General features: G+C 36.4%; 1 protein-coding gene across 1 annotated transcript in view; it reads right to left on the reverse strand.

Moving 5' to 3' along the window:
- LOC149084224 (uncharacterized) overlaps positions 1 to 21,585 on the reverse strand; it is a 120,145-nt gene that overhangs the window by 69,558 nt on the left and 29,002 nt on the right. The window contains exon 2 of the mRNA XM_089235460.1: positions 6,495 to 7,556. Coding sequence (XP_089091586.1) covers positions 6,495 to 7,523 — 1,029 coding nt within the window. The 5' untranslated portion in view covers positions 7,524 to 7,556. The remainder of the gene's footprint in view (positions 1 to 6,494; positions 7,557 to 21,585) is intronic.

A 21,585-nucleotide genomic window follows, 5' to 3' on the forward strand; every position in this document is an offset into this window, starting at 1 on the left:
CATATTTCGAAAGAAATTTCAAAATTTAGAGAAATAAAAGATATATTGGATGTTTAGAGACATGTAAGAAATATAATATTTAAGAAAAACAAATAAAGTGAAAGATACAGAAAAATAGAATAATATTAAAATGTAGGAAACAAAGAGAAAGATGAATATTGAAAAATTAAAAAAATCAAATGTTTATATAGAAGAATGAAAGAAGTTAAAAGTTTAGGAAAATAAAATAAATGAAAAATTTTAGAAAATATAAATTCAGAAAAAATTAGAAACTAAATTAAATTGAAAAGTAAAAAAATTAAATTGAAAAGTAAAAAAATTAAATTGAAAAGTAAAAAAATTAAATTGAAAAGTAAAAAAATTAAATTGAAAAGTAAAAAAATTAAATTGAAAAGTAAAAAAATTAAATTGAAAAGTAAAAAAATTAAATTGAAAAGTAAAAAAATTAAATTGAAAAGTAAAAAAATTAAATTGAAAAGTAAAAAAATTAAATTAAAATTAAAGCAATAAAAAATAAAAAATTTAAAAAATAAAAAGAGAATAAATGTTTAGAAAATAAAAGAAATTTTCAAAATTTAGAAAAATCGAAGCTTGAAAATTAATAGAAAAGTAAAAGAATATGAAAATTTGGAAAAAAAAATGAAAGAAATTATGTAATAATTCCACCAAAAATGTTAATATGATTTTGAAATAAATTTTGCAAATGAAAGAAGCAATTCCCTAGCATGATATCGGTGTTGTTATTCTGTGTGAAAAATATTGTGTACTCAGAGTTTTTTAAACTTATATTACAAATCTCTAAAGCCGCATATTATAACAGCAAATCCGCCGCAAGGAAACGAGAGACTCCAGATTTTACACATAACACGTATGACGTAGTTTAATATCGATGGAAATTCCATGATATGATATCCGATGTCATTTACCTGTCAGTCCTGTCAGAGTCGTCCAATAACGTTTCTCTCAATGCTGTGTAAACAGTACAGAACTCAAGAACCAATGCATGAGATGAACACGCGACGTATAAGTTTAGTATACCAACCACTTACAGTATCCGTAGAATCTTGAGGAATTGAGAAAGTATTTGAACGTGACGCTTTCGTCGACATATGCTGGAAACATGAAGTTTACTTTGAAATATCAAAATTTTGTGCACTCTATGTCATAATTTCGGGCGCTGAAGGAAACCTATAGTTTAATATAGTTCTATTTTTAGATCACATATGCTCATTTTCTACGTTATAGTGTTTTAATCATATACCTGTGTGTGTAAAGTACTAGTCGAGTATCTCTTCCCACTCGTGTTGCGGTATTAGAGACAACTCGTGAGAAACATTAGCAATACAGTGAAACTTTATATATGTAGCCTTGATAAACTTGATTATAGCCGAGGTTAATCGTTTTTTCGAGGTTTCGTTTTAAAGACACCTCGGCTATAATGTAAATAATTGGTAGTCAGGACTGATTCCCAAAGAAACCAATATTAATGAACCTCACTTGTAACGTCGATTAAAACGCAACGACTCCGGATATAATGACACGTGTATATCCGGCTATGTCACGTTTGCTTATATTTTCATGGTTTTCGCCGAAAAAATTTCTAGACGTAGAGCTCGTTACAGTGAGGCTAGGTTTGTCTGTTTTTGCTATCGCAATATTGCCAAAAGATTTTTTACAAATAACACTATCCGACTTGCTCATTTACATGACCCGTACATAGGACATTAAAGCATTTTCTCATGTAACCTTCCTCCTTCCCGATAAATACAAATTTCTCATATTTTTTCAACGAGTCTAGATCTAAATGATAATCTTTGCTACAACTGAAAATGAAGATACACATATTTTTCATCTCTGCTTTTTTTTCTCGTAAAATGCATTTTAAATCACTGCAGAGACTTGCTGTAGCACTTTATTTCTCCGCTAAGCATTATTTTAATCAAAAATTGGCGATTTCACAGACAGTTGGCTGAATTTTTGGTGAGAATCGGTGGTGTCCCCTCATTTGTGATACCGATTTCCCGTATTTAATTCGATTGAATATCACCCAAATCTCTCGTAATAGAATAAATTCATGCCTAGTAATTGATTACGTAAGATTCTTGAAAACTCAGTTACAGCATCAACAACATTTTGAGGCAACTTTGATGCCGTTAAAACCAAATTAGAGTGTATCACATTAAAGTCACATCAAATTTCCTTGGAAAAAAAAAAATTAAAATTAACGTTAGAGCTGAATTCCTAATCTGATTAGTGCAGGTATTTTTCCGCGGTTCCTGGAAAAATGATTCATTTGTTTTTACGTGAATAATTCTTCTTCCCATCGCAAATACTTGAATAGGTTCGAGATATCCGTGACGAGTTAGAAAATAAGTGGGTAGTCGTATAATCACGTTACGTAGGGCATAGACCTTTGAAGTATATATACACCCACACTCTGAGAATATGTTACGGACATAAGCACCTTATAAGTACTTCTGCGCCATGGATACAACATAACAACACTGAAAGGTCAAGTTATATATATATAATTAAATAGCTATAAATAAAATATCTCTCTCCTTCCTTTTTTTAATGAAAAATCTCAAGTTATATAAGCTTCTTTAATTTATATATTAAAATCTCAATTAAAGAAGAGAACTTAATGCCACTGTTAAGTATTTTTTTCTGAATGAGGTGATGATCGATGCTGTGTAAAATAATTTGTAGACTTGATCTCGATATTATGTGTTCCAGTTTGAACTACTTGTACTTGTCAGCTACATGCAACCTCGAATATAAACATCCCTCTGGGCAATTTCTAACGAATTGGTTACATGCAGGAAACGTGACGTGCGTGTGTATTGCGTGGCCCTGCCGTAAAGGATTCTTTGGAGTTACACTGGTGCTGTCTTCTGTCTCCCATATTTTAAAGTGAAAATGGTCAATTCCTGAATTTTTACATGTTAGGTAAGTGTCGTGTTGGAGCATTCGGTGGCAATGGTTGGAGGCATGCCTGTTCTCTGCGGAGAGACCTTTCTTTTCAAATGATAGACCGGCTCGCGTTCGTGCTTATCCCTAGTTCGCATAAGTGAACAAATACATACACTTAAACTCGGTTATAACGACATCGCAGATTTAACAAAATTCTGCGGTTAAAACTGTGCTTGACGTGTTGAAGGCATTTTGAGCACGAAAAATTTGGTTAGATGCAATCAAATAATGTACATGAAATTACTTCATTATGATTTTGCTGATCATAAGAAGAGAAAAATACGGGAATTTTGGATTACACATAAATATTGGACTTCACCAATTGGTGGAAAATGAGCCATTTTTTTCAATCGTTAGGTATCAATAGAACAACAGACGTACATCTCTCTAATAAGATGAGCTCTAATTCTAGGAATGTATTAAAAAACATCATGCAAAAGCGTCGAAAAAGTGTCGACATATCCAAGCTAGGATTAATGGTTTTAAATTAAAATATCTCGGCAAATATTAATGCTTAATAACACGGAATTTTTTTATTGGATCCAGTGGAGACGGCATGACTTATGATTGAAAGCCACTAGATAGGGGGGGGGGACAGTATAGAAAATTAAATTCTGTATCTTGTACAAAATATATACTTATACTACACCCTTATAAAGAATCTAAAATGTGTACTTTATTTGAATACTTTTTCTTGTTGAAAACACGTTTCTATAAGAAACGGTTGAAAAAAAGAACAAGGACGTATAAGGACAACTTTATACCGTATATGTTTCATTTCAAATGAAAGTTTTCTGAAAATAATTCTCCAAGATAACGACAACTCGGCTATAACGAAACAGCTTAGCTGAATTTCCCACAATTATTTCGAAGCTCTCAAATAACTGCTTCCAACTCAATCTATCGACGTCAAAATATAGATAAAATGAAACTTTCTCCAGATTTTTCTTCCCTAGTTCATATAATAAAATTTATCTAACATTTCTTTTTATCTCTATTTACTGTAGTTTCAATCTTTTTCCCCTGGTTTCGTGGTAGGAAAATGAAATAAAAAATAGGAAATCCGTTTGTTTCCTGTTCAGAGTTTTCCTAACATTTATTGATAATGTTTCTGTGTGATACTTATTGTCAGAATGGAGAATTTTTCTGCTCCTTTTTTCATTTGGCGATTTTCTTTTTCATTGTAATAAAAATAAAAAAAGTGGGGGGGGGGGGGGGGCCCTTGGGCTAGAGTTTAGCTTGTTCCGTATCTAAACCGTTCTTTCCTCCCCTTCCTTCATATCCTGACAGCGTTATATTGACTTTTCTTGGGAACGTAGTACTAAATTTCCTGTCTATCCTGTATTAAAGTTTTTCCACTGAACGATATATAAGATTTCTTCCCCCCAATCAAAAAAAAAAAATGTATATTTCGAATTTGAACCTTTTATAATATCGATATACCAGTTTCTTTTTTCGATGACGGATTTATTTCACGAGAATTTCTTTCAATACATAGAGAAAGAGCCCATCCATTATATTTCGTTTTCTCTATTAAAAACCTATGTGTGTTTGGATGTTAAGTATGCGGTTATTATGAATCGTTCTGTACTTGGTGGTGCGCTTGCACATGGGATACGTGACGACTACTCAGAGATACACAAATAATTATATCGGGAATGTTATCACACATTTTTCGGGAACAAACAAAGACTGAAGTAGCAGAAAATGATGTTACGGTCTCTTTTTTCGCGTATGTAAGCTTCCTTCGCACTTGTAGGAGTACACAACATCTTGCGCATTTTCAGTTTGCTACCCATTTCTCGCAACGAAAAACTATGTGGTTTATGATTGCGCACACTTCCAAAGCTTTTCTAGCGCTACGGAAGTCTCCTACACTGAGAGCAAAACTATGCAGTTCCAGGATATGTACACATCCCTCCCTTCCCAATCGTACAGAGTACTCCTACTAATTTGCATGGATATGCCTCCCCACCACCAATACTTTAGGAGATGGTTTCCCAACTTCTTTGCTTAGGGGCCGTTCAAGTATTACGTAAGAAAATTTTTAGCCATTTTTGACCCCCCCCCCCCCTGTCCAAAAATGGACCAAGGACCTTTGGACCTTGTCCAAAGCATTATCCAAACTCCCCCCTTGTCATCAAAAGTCAGCAAATCGGAAACTCCCCCTCCCCCATCGATGACGACGTAATACTTGAGAACGGCCCCTTACAGCTGTATTACTCAGAAACTTTTTTTTCCCCCCTCATCGCCTCCTTCCTAACAAGGAAACGCTCCCAAGCTAAACACCCATAGAATTCGACGAAAATTTTACAGGCGTTAGTAGATGGCTCAAAATGTGTACTGTGAAAAAAGTATATGCGGAATTGCGACAGAAAAGCTGTAAAAAAATGAATACAAACTAACATTTTTAACGCCAAATGCAGCCCTACTTGGCGAGAATTCAGAGAAAAGAGGCAAATTCTTAAATGAACTGTCCGTGTTTCCTCCGAATGAGTTTAAATCTGTTGTAAAGTTACTTTTTTGGGTATTTTGCATTCAAAAGTGTTTGAAATTGAGTTTGAATATATGTTTTTAGTCTATATATATATATATATATATATATATAAGTTTTTGGGATTAAAACTATATACAATAAGTTTTTTTGTTGTTTTGTTTAATGCTGAAAAGTCTCACGCATGAAATTGCATTGTTGTATTCCTCGATGTTATTGAATCTATTTTTTTAAACCAGCTATGGCTGTCAAATAGAAAATGCCACCACATATGAATATGTTCAACGTGGTGTGTATACTTTACCACGAATTCTCTGTTCAAGAAATGGATCTGACAGATTTTACAGAAGCCGAAATAAATGTAAAAATTGAAATAATGGAAATTTTAAAAGAACCTGAATCTATTTGAGGAATGTTTAGTGTAGAAGACACACTGGATTTCGAGTCACGGGATTGACGAAAGTAAATTTGAGAATTCTATTCTGGCATTATAGATGAAAATGATGAAATTTGATTTGTTTGATGATTTGTTTCGTTCATGAGTAGCGCAGGAAGTCACCATATTGGTTAACTTAGGCGCGGTTTGTATGTTCCTCAAAGAAAGATGGAGATATCACGTGATCCAAAAAGCCTCATTGAAGAAAACACCGGGCGCAGCACCGGATATTACAGCTAGTATCCTATAAAATTTCAAACTCTATCATTAGATCTTCGTATTTATTCTGCTCGTTCTCACTATACCTAGACAAAATATTATATAAATTGATACTGTTTGAAAACAGCATAAAATATTTCCATGCATCTTTCTGGACGTGGAAAATATGGATTTTTGTTTTAAAAAATTGTCATAACCTGCGCATGATCAAGGTTTCGTACGAGCAATCTAGCAGTAGCTACCTGCTAGACGAAGAGTGCGTTGCGGCATTTTCCATTTATAGATTACAACTGTGTGATTAGTGTGGAATAAAATTAATTTGAAAGTAACTTAGCAGTACGATGTCATTTTATGTAATTATATATAGCCTACCTTTTTCGGTTTATCGGCACCACCAATTCTCACGATCCTTTCGACTCGCATTGGGTTTGACGGAGCCCTCTGTCCAATATCAGTCGGATACTCTTCCAACGAGTTTCTCCTGCCATTGAAAGAGTGAGTTACCTCAGTACCATAATGATAGCCCGTATGGGGTCTGGCGGCCTTGAACGGAACCCGGCCGGTCGTAGATCTGCTGCCACTACCCGTTGCCAACATACGAGTTTTGAAGCTGCTGGCATCCGTGGGTCTTCTGGTTATCGATCGGAATCTGGCCCTCTCTTCGGGCGAATTAACCACTGTTCCGTATACACCGAGAGCCTCTTCTGGGATCGGGCGGTTTGTAAACCTGCCCGGAATGCGGATATGGCTCCCGTAAGTCGCATCCTGGATTTCCGTGTCCATGGGTCCGAAGCCGATGGCCGATGATACTGGGTCGCTGCTTTTGACGATCCCCATTCCACCACGAGTCACCTCGTTCTTGCTCGAGGCGAATCTAGGTTCTTCAGGGTTGCTTATTATCCTACCGAAATTCCGATGTCCGTTGACGATATCAAAAGCGCTATTCGGCGTCTGGAAGACTTTATACTTGGAAGACTTGGCGGCAGAGTACGGGTTAGCCATCGGGTACTTGTGAGGCCTATACGTATAAGCGCTCGTCACGAATGGGTCTTGTACCCTGGGAATTTCGTTAGTCAATTCCATCTGCCGGGATATTCTCCTACTTTTACGCCACATTGATCTCAGTTCACTGCATGTAGGCTCCTTCTCTTTCGATAGGTCCAAGGGCATTTCTTCACCCTGTCGGCGAGATACCGCTGGCAGCGAACCCGGAGAGTTCCTGACAATTTGGCGCGTCCGGGACGATGGAGGAATCATTACCGCTGATGTGAAAGAAGGTATCCTCGAGCTGATCATCGGTTGCGGACTGAAGATCGGAAGGACAACGTTTGTTGACGATGACAAGTCCGTTAAAAAGCCGAGTAAAATCAGTAGACACTGTAGTCTGAAGATTCTATGCATTGTACTTGTATCGGTGCTCGTAGGTGGCAAGTCCTATATAGGAAGAAGGAAAAATAAACCAATCAGTAATGATAATAATCAATGAAAATTATGTATAGAATGATCATCTAATTTCATAGTCAAATTTACCTTTCATTTTCCTCTTGGGTGGTACAATGCATAGTGCCCGTTTCTCGCATGGGCAAATAGGGCACTTACCCAGGGTCCCCAAATTTTAGGGGGCCTGCCAAAATGGCAAAATTTAATTGTTCTGCATATTTACCATATCATCTTGTTAAATTTTTGAATATGAAATCGAATACCCCTGAAGAGAGAAGATGAAAATGTCATAACCTGTGTCAGAGTTTATTTTAATAGTAATTTACACAATTGCTGCATGATAATATTCTGTAACCATGTAATCAAAGAACCATAGGCAGTCCCTCTTCCAACCCCTGTTCCCCCCAAAAAAAAAATTTACATTATCAGCATAGTTAGGGAGAATGAAAATGGAAAACAATACGACCGATTTCCGTTCACTATACAGTATAACACCCGCCCGCCATCATTCGAAAAGCAGTATCCGCTTATGCAAATAACGTTATATAAACAGAGTGCCTAGCAAACAGGACGTATGACATTTAACTGGCTAACCGTTGATCCTATAGGCATACTTCCCTTTAGAAAAGTTTACGAATAACGTGTAGTACCCAGATATGACATTCATGTTGTAAGGGGTTGTACACTTATTAAAATACAAAATAACTTTTTATACAGTCCCCGTGTGCCAATCCCTGAAAACCAAATCAGAAAGTTGTTGGCCTGTCTCTCCTGCTGCCAACAAAAAAAATCCGGGGAAAAAAAGAGTTAAATGCGGGTAAAACTGTTTTTTCCGCATTTAGAGCTGTTTTTCTCCCACTTTCATCCATTTTCCGAATTCGAATATCTCAGTGAATATTGTATTCAGAAACGTATAATTTTTTTTGTTGGCATTAAGAGAGACAGAGCACTGACTTCCTAATGTGGTTTTCATGCACACGGAGACTATAAAAAGTTACTTTTTTTTTACTTTAATAACTATACAACCCCATTTCAGAATGAATGACGTATCTGAGTTCCACACGTTATTTAAGAACTTTTTCTAATTTAAAGTATTCCTCTCGGATCAAAGATTCGCTTGTAAAATGGTGTACCCCCTACCCTGTTTGCTATACACCCTGTATAATGGAGAGGGACGCTAAAAAATTCATGTTTGCCCAGGGCCTATGAGGACCAGTCCCTGGCAATTTACTGAGTTCATGGATTTTTCTGATCATTTGATAATTTTTGTCGCACCACGGTCATTTTCTGCACACGAGGGCTAATTAGACCGGGACCTACAATTTATTGCCGATTCCGAACGGCAGGCTTGTTTTTCGTACTCATCGAGAGGTTGGTGCGCTAACACCTCGATGGGGGACTCCCTGCGGTAGCAATTTTCGCTGCGATCAAGTCGCCTTTTTTTGTTGTACCCCATTGTCAGGAAAGTTTTCTGACAAGGACGAACCGGGTATCGAACTCGCGACACCTCTAAACATCCTTTGGTACTTTAGGCGAGCATCTTATCGACCGGGCTACCGCGCCCCTGGATTTTTCTGTGGGGTAAATAAGCATTTTGCGATCATTATTTCCTTGAAATCAGAGCACTTGTCAACGGGAATTCTAAATCCTTAAGTCTATATAATTACATCTGGAACAATTTTTCCATTCAAAATAAATCGTGTATTTTTTGAACCATTGTGAGAAACTCTGAAGACCGTATCCCATTCTTCTCCACATTCTTTTGTGGACAAGATGCATGTGTGGTTTAGTAGTGGTATTCTCTTACAAAGATTAAAAACGGTACCATTCATTCTATTTCATCTGCAAATTTTCTTATAAATCAATTGAGATTCTGACCAAGTTTATCAACTAAGAGCCAAAAAAAAAAAGCAAAGGGCCTAAAACACTCCCTTGAGATACACCAAACCTGACCAGTCAGAAAATTAGAAATTGCTAATAAATGTAGGCTGTGCACGATCATTTCCAATAACGGTTGGTATTTGAAAATAGATGCAGTAAAACATCGTTAATACGGAGCTCAGTTATTCGGCTTTCACGTTTAGCTTACGACGCAATTGGTTCCTACACATTTTAATGTTAAAATAATTCATTTATTCGACGCATAACCTCGATTATTCGGCGTTTTCACTTCGATTCGAACTCCGAATCTTTTGAAAAAATTCCATTCATTTTTTTCATTAAATGCGCATACTTTTTTATGCAACAGTTTTTCTTGCATATTGTCACCGCAAAGCCATGAATGTAAGGGAAACTGCTGACATATACGATAACAGTTCAGTGAGCTGGCTGATGTCGATTCAGAGTGGATACTTGAGTCATTTCTTTATCGCTGTTTTCTTAGAATACGCAGACGCGTTGAACCCCAAAGAAACGGGCTTCAGTTGTTTTGACGGACATATGTCCAATCAGATTTTTTTTTTCTCGCAATTGTAAGCATTTGGAGGGTACAGGTCTGCCGATAAGAGATATATACTGTACACATTCACATTAACTTCTTTCAATCATTTTCTCCAGAATTTTCTTTCAAAATCGGGGGGGGGGGGCAACCGTCCCCTTACATCAATTATTGACGTGTCTGAAAAATGATTTTGGGTCAGAGCTAATATTATCGGCCAACACAGATTCAACTTTCTCATTACTACCCCATATCGATTTCTTGAACGCTCTTCTTTTTTCAGTAAATGATGGCAGGTCACCTCTTCCACTTTTGTATTCTCAGAATGCGCTTCTCTTTTCAAGATAAAGATTACGCACGTTTCCCGTGAACCAGATGAACATACCCGTGTGCGATGAACTTATCCGCTTTTTACGAACGCAGGGTATGACATCGTGCAAAAACAGAGGAGAGCTTTTTTCCGAACTACCGTATATACTCGTGTATAAGTCGAGTTTTTTTGTGGAAAAATTCGTTCCTCAAGTGGTGGGGGGGGGGGTCGGCTTATACACGGGTCAGTTTTTGACGAGAAAATATAGACCCCGCCATCAGTAGTAATTTTTGTAGTTGCAAATCATCAGAGTGATTTTTGTAGCTATACATGGCGGTTGTGTTAGTAGTGTTAGTACTTTCCAGGTTAAATCCACGTTTTAATTTTTTTCCCGGGCAGTACAAGTCGTCATCACCCACAGAAAAATCATTGATCTAGTGTTGTATCAGTAAGTATCAACGATCAAAAATGGAGAAAGCAAAAATATTTCCGTATGATGCATCTTTCAAACTGAAAGTTATCAAATTCGTGGAAGAAAACAACAACTGTGCTGCAGCTCGGGCATATAACGTCAATGAGAAACAAGTGAGAGAATGGCGGAAAATGAAAAAGAAAGTTTCAGCCATGCGAAAGACAAAAAAAGACTCTTCGAGGAAAAGTATCGGTGTTCCCTGAACTTGAGAAGGAATTGAATGAATGGGTGCTACACCTCAGACTGAAAGGTACAATCGTGGCAAGGACAGCCATTCGTCCGAAAGCATCGAAACTAGCTGAGAGTGTTAAATTCAAAGACACAAATCCAGAAAAGTTCTATGCATTCCCAGGTTGGTGCACTCGTTTTATGAACCGTTTCGACCTGTGCTTACGCCAGCGAACAAAGATCGCACAAAAACTCCCAGAAAAATTGGAAAACAGGATTGAATCTTTCCAGAAGTTCATAATTGAACTGCGAAAAAGACATGGATTTGAACTGTCACAAATCGGTAATATGGACGAAATTCCAGTTACTTTCGATTTTTCAAGCAATATAACTTTTTCTTTTTCTTTTTTTTTCTTTTTCAAACCGAGCACAACTCAGGTCTATCGCCATAAGCAATTTACTACCTAGTGAGTTGTGCCGGCAGTGTAAGTGCGTGTACCTAACAGTTTGAGTGCGTGTCTAGTGTTGTGTATGATTTTTCAGTGCTGCCGTCTATATCTCAGAAATGCAAGAAATTCAAGCAATAGAACTGTTGATGAACTCGGGGAAAAAACCCATCTTTGTTAAAACAGCTGGGCACGAAAAAACACGATTTACGGTCGTGCTATCGTGCATGGCCGATGGAAAGAAATTGCCTCCAGTTGTGATTTCCAAAAGGAAGAAAATTCCTTCGAACATGAAGTTCCCACCGAGAAAGATCGTGAAAGCCCAGGAAAAGGGCTGGATGGATGAAAAGGGCATTCTACAATGGATCCAGGAAATATGGAACAAAAGGCCCGGAGCAGTGTTCGAGAAGCCGGCATTATTGGTATGGGATATGTTCAAACCCACAGAACCGATAATGTCAAAGCCGAGGCAAAGAAATCGAAAATATCATTGGCTTTTATACCAGGTGGGCTAACGTCGATTGTGAAGCCTTTAGATGTGAGCATCAACAAGCCTCTCAAATACTATTTGAGGAATTTGTGGATCGAATGGATGAGTCCCGATGATAAAGCAACTACAAAAAGGTGGTGTCTGGAAGAAACCTGACATTGGCCTAGTGTGCCAATGGGTACACGAGGCTTGAAATATGATGATATGATCGATTACGATGAGCTTGGAGACTCAGAAGAAATGGATTAAAAAGTTTGAATCACATTTTCTATTGTAAATTTCCGGAAGCTATTCATTTTACATAAAAATATAAGAATTTTTTTCCCTGAAATGCACAGATTTTTTTGAGGTCGACTTATACACTGGTTTTCAATTTATTGCGGTTTTGGTGGTCCTGAAGTGGGGGGGGGGGGTCGGCTTATACACGAGTATATACGGTATTCTTACGATTTAATTTTTTTCCACTTAAGTATGATTGTGTGTGTGAAATGATATTTTTTTTATAACGAAATTAGAGATGCAACCAAACACACATTGAATTTTGTAATATTTTAATTACTGTCTCAGTTATTACACATTTATATGATGTTTTGACTCAGCATCAAAGCAACTTGAACGTCGTATAAACGTGGTTTCACTATAATACAGTTTTTATTCGGTTTTTTTTTTATTTTCTGGCATGGTGTATGCCGAAAATACGTGTTTTACTTACTTATTCATATGTGGGAAATCGGGGACAAAAGGTACTGTAGCGTCCGTTAGTACAAAGGGATAGTATCGGGTGTCGTTACATCGATAATATCGAGTTACTTATGTTTCGAGCCCATACATATTTTTAAAAATTCCAAAGAGAAAAATGGAATGAATTCACTTAATTTAGCAATTTCTTACGTGCAATTTACTTTGGCTTCGTGGAATTTCATTTATCCAAGAAATATTTCAAGTATTTACGAACTAAAAATTCTAAAACAAAAGGTTCTTTGATACCCTAAGAAAAATATTTAATGAAAATAAAATGGTTTTGATTTAAAACTAATTACGGAGAAGAAAAGTTTGTTTTTCATTAAAAGGTAATAAAAATAATTTTGTTTTGAAGCTTGTATTTTTTTCCTAATATAATTGTTTTTCAGGGAATTAATAAACGTCAACATTTTGTTAAAGATTGAAACAGTGAAAAAAGCACTAAGTTTTTTTTCCTTCATAAATGCTCTTTTTTATATATACCATAATGCCACATTTTCTAAAAACACAAAATAAATAAAATTCTTTTCAATGCCTTTTAAAATAAGAAAAAAATTAATTCGTTTTACGGAACTTTTTTCCCTCTATTTTTTCTTCTTTTTTAAAGAAAAAAATGAGGAATTCCATAATTTTTTTCCCTGAAATAAATCGACAAGCAGGAGAAAATGGAATAAAAAAGTGAAAAATAAGGGAATATTATTTTGGGTTTGTGAGAGAGGGTTTTCTATAACGCGAGGGAAAATAATAAAAAAATTCACCATAAATTTTTTTTTGGTTGCCATTATTTTCCTTCTGCTTGTCATCTCAACGCACGTGCTTTCGGTGACGGTGAAAAAAAAAAGATGATAAATAATAAAGAGAAAGAGAGATGTGTGATGTTGCACAGAAGGTGCTGAAACATAAATAAGAAGAAAGTCATCACGTTATAACATCCACTTGAATAGTTCCTGTCATTTGAGATCGAATCAACTTTTTTAATTTCGCAAGTCACGTCCAGGTGCTGTGATATCTTTTCCTCTCCTTTTTTTCTCATGAAAAAGCGTTTTTCATGAGATATTTTCTCGACTATCTGATATGTAATGAAATTCTTGTCACAAAAAAGTAACCTACCCCAACTTGAAAATAAATATGTATTATGTGAAAGATCCGTAAGTTTTTTAAGTAAAAAAAATAGGGCTGGTCCGATTAATCGATCAATTATTAATCGCAGTTAAAAATTTTAGTTGAGTCAATCGACTCGATCAATTCCATCAAAATTTCATTCAATTTTAATTAAAAGGTAAATTCTAAACTTTATTTATTTGGCTAAACCGATTAAATGTCTTAAATTATGTTCCTATCCATAACATTTCAGATAAGTGACCGAATTTAAAAATACTTATATCAATATCTTGATCAAACTTTTCGCCATGAGGAAACAAACACAAGTCGATCCAACGAAAATTAGCGACGATTTCTAAAATTACTGATTAAAGAGAAACGACACGATCCAGGTTAAGAAAATCTAGGATATAACAAGAATGTATCGTCCCTTTTATACCAGAGACATTGAACATGAAAATGTTCACTTTTGTGTTTATCTCAGCTGGTTGGATCACTTATTTTACTGTTTGCCAGAAACGCAAATGTATACCCTATTGAAGCACATTTTACAAAACATTTTAGGAGAGAACGACTTTCATAGAGGAACATTCAGAAGTCGTTTTCCAAGTTCTAGAAATTTGCACATTACATACACTGGTGTAAGAAATTAAGAGAATTTGCAGACTTCGTCGCTTATCTCTAGGACTACTGTACCGATTTAAATGAAATTTGATATGTACATACATTGATACAATACAAAACAAATAACCATTCAATAATTGTAATACACACGCATGTTCGTGCGTAACACTCGTTGGAGTCGAAAGGTATGAAACAGCGGTTGCAGAATAAACAAAAATATGGGTTAATAGATGGGTTAATAGGGGGGTATGGTCCCCTCTTACAGATATACAGGTCTCGCAGCGTGATCTCATACTTTTTGAAATAAGGCAGTTTATCATTTCCTGTGGCAATTGGTCCCACTCGTTCAGCAACGCTGTTTTCATTCCCTGGATGTTCCCGGAGGGGGGTTGCGAGTTGTAATTGCCCTCCCCAGAGCGTCCCAGACATGCTCTATAGGGTTAAGGCCTGGAGATCTGGCTGGCCAATCCATCCGGCGAATATCCTCACTCTAGAAAATCGTCGAGCAGAAGAGCTCTATGTGGCCTCGCGTTATCGTCCATTAAAATTAACTCAGGGCCAACTGCACCCCTGAAAAGGCGAACATAGGGCTCCAAGACCTCATCCCTACACCTCACACCAGTCACAGTGCCTCTTTCAAAGACATGGAGAGGTGTGCGGCCATCCAGCATGATGCCTGCCCAGACCATTAAACCTCCTCCTCCGCCATAATGGTCGATTTCGCGGACATTGGAGGGTAGGTAGCGGGTCCCTGGTTCTCTCCATATGAACGTACGGCGAGAATCGGTGCTTAGGCTGAACCGGGACTCATCAGTGAAGAGAACGGTCGCCCATTGATCCATACTCCAATCTCTATGCTCTCTGCACCATGATAAACGGATTCTCCTGTCCGTAGAAGTGAGCGGGACGCAAACAGCAGGTTTTCTTGCAAACAACCCTCTCTCATGAAGTCTTTTGGAAACAGTCACCCTTGATACACGGGTTCCTGTGGCTACATAGAAGTCACGAGAGAGCTGAGAAGCTGTAGCACTCCTGTTACGCCTCGCTATAATCGACAAATGGCGATCTTCTCTGGCCGTCGTGGCTCTTGTACGACCTTACCCAGGCTTTCTCTCGATGGATCCGGTATCCTGGAACTGTTTCCATAAGTTGCACATGACGCATTTTTACTGTTACAATTTGAAATTAACCGATTGCTGCAAAATAACACCAAGAAATTCGCCGAGGTGTGCGAGTGAACGAAATGCGTCTTAACTTACGCGTGCTTATAAAGCCTGTTTCTCTACTGGCTCCACCTACACACACGTGTACGCTTACGTATTTGACGTACAAGATTTGCATTTTTGTCTAGAAGCAGTGCTTTTACATTCAGTTCAGTTCTTTTCATGCAATTCGATAAAATATGCAAATTCTTTTAATTTATTTCACCAGTGTAGTTACCAACACTACGCTTGCTTTGCTATGAATGAATAGCATTTGAAAATGTTCGACTGAAATTCCATTAATCGATTAAATTTTTTGATTTACCTGTTAGAATTTTTAATCGATTCCCAGCCATAAAAAATCGAAATTTCGCACAAAAAATTTCGAAATGTTAAATTTCGCATTTAGTTACAAAGAAAGTTCTTATCAAAACTGCTGTATTTATTTCAGGAAAAAAACAAAAGCGAATATGTAACTGTCTGCACAATTTTATCTTCCAAGTTTAATTACAGCAACTAATGATCAAGAGTTGAATTCTCTCTATAATGGACATCAGAAAAATTTGTCTGCTGACAGAGAATGCGTGTTCGTTAATACATCTGTACAACAGAACTATACTATCGTATGTTCATTTGAGTGATATTACACTATGAAGAGCTAACATTAAAAACAATAATTTACCTCATTATTTTGTTAATTTCTCGAAAAGTATCATGTTGTATGTTACCAAATTTTAATTAAAAATTATTTTGGCTAAAATACAATACTATGGCTCTAAACTACAGAATGAGAACCACAAGAATACAGTAATATCTCAAAATCGACAAAAATGGACATACGATAGTATGGTTCTGAGGTACAGATAATAAGCGATATACATTGAGGCCCAAAAGTGCTCGTTGACGGGAGGTGTCCACTAACGGGGAATGCCTGTTATGGAGCAAAACAGGATAGCAAAAAGTATGAACCAATTTTCGCTTTAAAAAAAATTAAATGACAGGGACTTCGTGCACGAGTAGTAAAAATCAAATTTTGGCACTTATTCGTAAAAAATGATCAAACTCCGCCAACATTCGTATTTTCATTTCCCAAGTCATAGTCAGGCCCTACAATGCACCGTTTTTTACCTCTCTTGCTGTTGTCGTTTTCGCTGGCCAAAGAATTTAACAACAGTCAATCTGATTTGCTTGTTTCTCAAGAGATTAACAATGGCTATATGATGATGATACCATTGTTGAGAGAGTATGAAAGAAAGAGACGTAAAACAATCCGTTGAAGAGTTCGGGCGGTTGATTGGGAACTTTATCGTTGGGTGTCGATTAGTTTGTCCCTCTTTTTTTTTACTACAGGTATCTGCCACTCAACAAATTAACCCAAATAACCCTATCTTAATTAACTCAATCCTAAAATATTTAATTAAATTAACATTAAACTTTGCCATCTAACCCTACTTACGACAGAGAGTAGTCTGCAGTAATAGGGTAACCGTGTTTACCGTATTTTTACCAATACATCGTTTTTTGCCCCTTCGAGTTCATCGTATTAAAATCACGTATCTCTAATCATGTGTCAAACGAATCATTTTCTCAAGGATAATCGGATAAACAAAACACCCGAGCTCAGTTCGGGCAACAGAAAAATTGTATATTTTTGATTTGATTATATTCAAACACTTTTTGTGCAAAAATGAAAAAAAGCGCTTTCTTTCCCATGAAGCTCGAAATGAACGTTTTCAATGATATTAATGCGCAACTACAAAGAAGAGAGATTATCTTTTTTTCGTGCATTTTTCTGAAATAAATTACAGAGGTAAATTAAATAAATTTTGCAAAGGTAAAAAGAGGTTCATTTAGAGTTTAGAGCCTCTTTTTACCCCTCTGCTGTGTATCACATGAGAACACCTCATGAGATGCGTCTCGTAACTTGTGCAATTGAGGGTAGTTATAGAAGGGTTGGGATACTCACGTAAGGTTTACGAGATTAAGTCATGTGGGCTAAGGCAGAGTAGATCTCGGCTTTAAATTACACGTTATAGGTTGGTAGTGGGATTTCAAGTGTCATTTTTATAGTTCTATATGCGGCGATGAACGTGTTGTGCGGGGGGGGGGGGGGGGGGACCAATACTCTGTATAACGGGTATAACACGTTTCGTTTCAGTTTGGTTCTTCATGAGCCAATCACCATATATACTTCGACATTTGAAGGGATTTCAGTCATAATATAAAAAAATCCAAGCATTTAATATCATTACTTCAAAATATGGAAAACAGATGGCAGCACCAGCAAGTTAAACATTCTGTATAAAGTGATCTCATAACGTGTTAAACGTTATAAAAAAAATCATGATGTGGATCATTACCATTGCATTTTATATCTGCAGATTTTTCCTGAGAAATAGCAATAAATATTTTAAAAATTAATTTGTAAAAACAATTATTTTGTAAAAAATTTTAAAAGGCGTATAGGCAGTAGAAAAATCGGTATTTTTTTTTTTCTACGAAAACGTGACAAGCCACCTCTTACTCTCCTCAAGATACCATTATTCAAAAATGAAATTTTCATGTGTGGGATATACGACAATATTTTTAGCAAAGCAGTGAAATTGTACTCCGCTACGAATATACGCAGGAAATCTCAGTACTCAAAAATACGGCCCTGATCCAAAAATAAGAAATGGTAAAATTTTTTCGTCTCTAGCTCTCTATAAAAAATATTGAGACAAATTTATCCCGTAGCAATTGAAGAAAACTTTTCTTGAGGTATGAATTTTTAATGTTTTAGCCTTTTCACGCACTGCCATTAATAACTCTACAAAAGAATAGTCGCGACAAAAGGAAGATTTTGAAGGTGAGCAAAATTGACTCACACAATCAAGATTTCAAACCATCGATATATCAATGAAGATTTATTCAAAAAATTTATTTAAAAAAAAAATTTTCGATATAATAGTGTCGCGAATTTTATGCTGATTTTCTGTTTTTCCTTTTTTTTTTCATTAGAACCTTTATCCACTCACAATTATCATTGCCCGAGAGTGAACTCACTCATCATAACTCATCTTCATCTTATTGCAGATATTTTTTTCATATTTTAATTCAATTTTAAAATCAAATTTTTTTTCTTCTTCTTCATACGCCCTTTTTCATTTTACACCCTCGTATATTTTACTAAAAAGTGTTATCGGAGAAATAAGAGTAGTTAACGAGCATCAGAAGAAGAAGAGTACCAACAGGTACAGGCGAATTTTACTCAAATTAAGACCAACATAATTTGGAAGACCATTGTCAGTATTTTCCCATCAATTACTTTAATTCGCAATTTTCACCCAAATCATGGATGAAAATAACTAGCATAACTTATAATTACGATTATGAACACATATATTCATCGCATTTATTTGTTTTGTTGAAATACATTTTAATTCAGTACTACACTTTCATTATTCCTTTATTTTCCCTCCTATTGGCCATTTTTATCACTTTCCAGCGATAATTGGCAACTTTGCAGACAATGTGCGACTTTCCCGGCAATATACCGTATTTCCGTACAAGAAATATGGCTGAAGCCTGATGTGGGTTCTCGAATGCAGGGCGCAGTTTTAGGAGCACAGGGGTGACTCGGACGCTAAGCCAAGAAGGACACTGAGTTTACTATTTTTCCGTTCAAAATTATGGATGGGACGGTTAACTTAATGTGGGTACTGGGTACGGGCAACAGAGTAAATTTTCTTTTCTAGTTGCGGCCCAGCTTGAATGAAACTTGAATAGGATGGTTTAGTTACGTCCTCCTCAAATGGGGGTACTGATGTTGACTAGTTATCAGAAGTATCACCATCCAGGCTACCCAACACGTGTATTTCTACGGCACCACTCCGATATTGAAATATTGACAACCAGAGATCCTACGTGACTTGTTGAATGGTGACTTGGCACGCTAGTCTCCTCGCTACTCCAGTATCGCTATTATAGGGGGTATTGCTTTATACAAACGAAATGCAGTAGCACCTTGTTATAACGGACTAATAGAGGCTGAATGTTTTTCGTTATAATGAGAATCGGGTTAATAATAAATAATTCATCTTGGGGTGTAATGCTACAGGATGTACATCAATGAAACTAAGTAGTTAGCTGTAAAAAGTGTTTATTATGTATCAAAGAAAAAACAGCCTTCAACATAGGTTGAACTGGGAAACTTGTGTGCGTATACACAACTATATTGATATTAATTTTTCTGGTTATCGAGCGGTTATCGCATCTATGTTTGTTCAAAACAAAACAGCATCGATGTTTAATCGATTGCTTGGAAATACTTTTCAAACGAGTTAATACGTTTTAAAATACTTTTTACGAGTTTCAAACTCATCAGATAAAAAATTTTACAACTTTTTAACCTATCCGTTATAAGCGAAGTCGTTATAGTGAGGTTCTACTGTACCTCAAAAAGTTGTTTTTCAATGGATTTCATGAAAGACAAATTTATGAGAAAAAAAAAAAGGAAAAAAAATTATACGAAACTGTCATTGAACTGAGCTTTACCTGTGCATCTATGCAACATGAGAAGGATGAACGGCAAAATGATTTCTCAACATGTTTACGTCGGAAACGTTTTCTTCTTACGTATAAACTGATAACATTATATTTTTGTTGTTATGTCCATGTTCTAAGACGCACTTACGAAATCAGCTGTTCCCGAGAATCGCATTCATTTCATTCGCAGTTTATGAGCCTTTCCCGAAAGGAAGTGACGTCCATGGAATCATTATTTCGCGCCATTTTCATTCATTCACGACACACTGGATTCAAGAGTAGAGCACGTTTACGAAGAAAGCGAATTAAGAAGAGAAAAAGACAAAGCGTCACAGTCTGACATTAAGATGAACAGCGTTTGCTTGGATGTTATCAATTAAGAGTTGTTGTGGGAAAAGACACCACCCACGTTCCGGTTAAACACGTGATGTCAATTAACCAATCAGGAAGCTTCTTTCTTCTTTGAAGATACAAAATTTTGTTAATCTGCCAAGTTCTTTTTTTGTTCCTTTTCTTGCTGTCTTCTTCAGAGGTGTCATTATAAAAAAAAACCACCAATGTATTTTTGTTTTGTTATTCGAACCTTATTATTAATCCAGGCTTTTAGTTGGCTTCTGCTCAGATTTCGAGAGGGATGTGAAAACAAGAAAAAAAAATGTCAGAAACATTAATTATAGGCAAAATCCATTGATAGATATCGTTCAAAATGATTCTGCCTTTTTCAATGGAAAGTACCCAACCCTTTGCGTTTCCCCGTGACTCATTGAGTAATTATAAACTGTTCCGGGCCATAATAACACCACAGGCTGATGAGAGGCTTTTCATGCCTGAAAGCGTTTTGTGTTGGGCCCTAATGTGCATTTATGATATCAGAGTTATGCGTGTATCGTATTCGAGTAACCTATAGTGCTGCTCTCCTCTATTTTAGCAGTTGAAACGGCAGATGTCTTAAATTTCTTGTTTTTATAAGTAATCATATCTGCTCTGTGGAGAGAATTTTTCGATAAGAAACCCTTCGATGTTTGGAAGCTCACAGGAAACCAACTTCAGCCTACCACCGTTGTGTCGCCTGCAGGGATTGAAATCGGTCCTCATGATACGACGAGTCCATAAAGATACCCACATGACTACACAGCCACCGTGGTTTCTTACCCAAATTTTAAGGCGTTTTCGCACAGGTGGGACATCATAAGATTTATCTGAACACGATTTCTTATCTAATACCATTGATTTCACTGCTGAACAAAAAACAAATTATGTTCCTAAGGAAATTTTAATGGCTTTAGGGCATATTGGGCTGCTGATTCCGAATCTGGGAATGTTTTTGTGAGATTGACTCTAGTTTTTAGTAAAAATTAAATTTCAATAGTAACGCATAAGCAGCATACAAATCACATTGTTGTAAATATATATTATCTCGAAAACTAGAGCCAATTTGGCAAAACCACTGCCAGATTCGGAATCAGTGCCCCAAAATCATTTTAAAATCACTGAAATATCTTTGA

The sequence above is a fragment of the Pholcus phalangioides genome, unplaced genomic scaffold (genome assembly GCF_987345545.1).
Source record: "Pholcus phalangioides strain wild (caught in Gottingen) unplaced genomic scaffold, Ppha-v1.0 ptg000008l_1, whole genome shotgun sequence".
NCBI classification, from domain to species: domain Eukaryota; kingdom Metazoa; phylum Arthropoda; class Arachnida; order Araneae; family Pholcidae; genus Pholcus; species Pholcus phalangioides.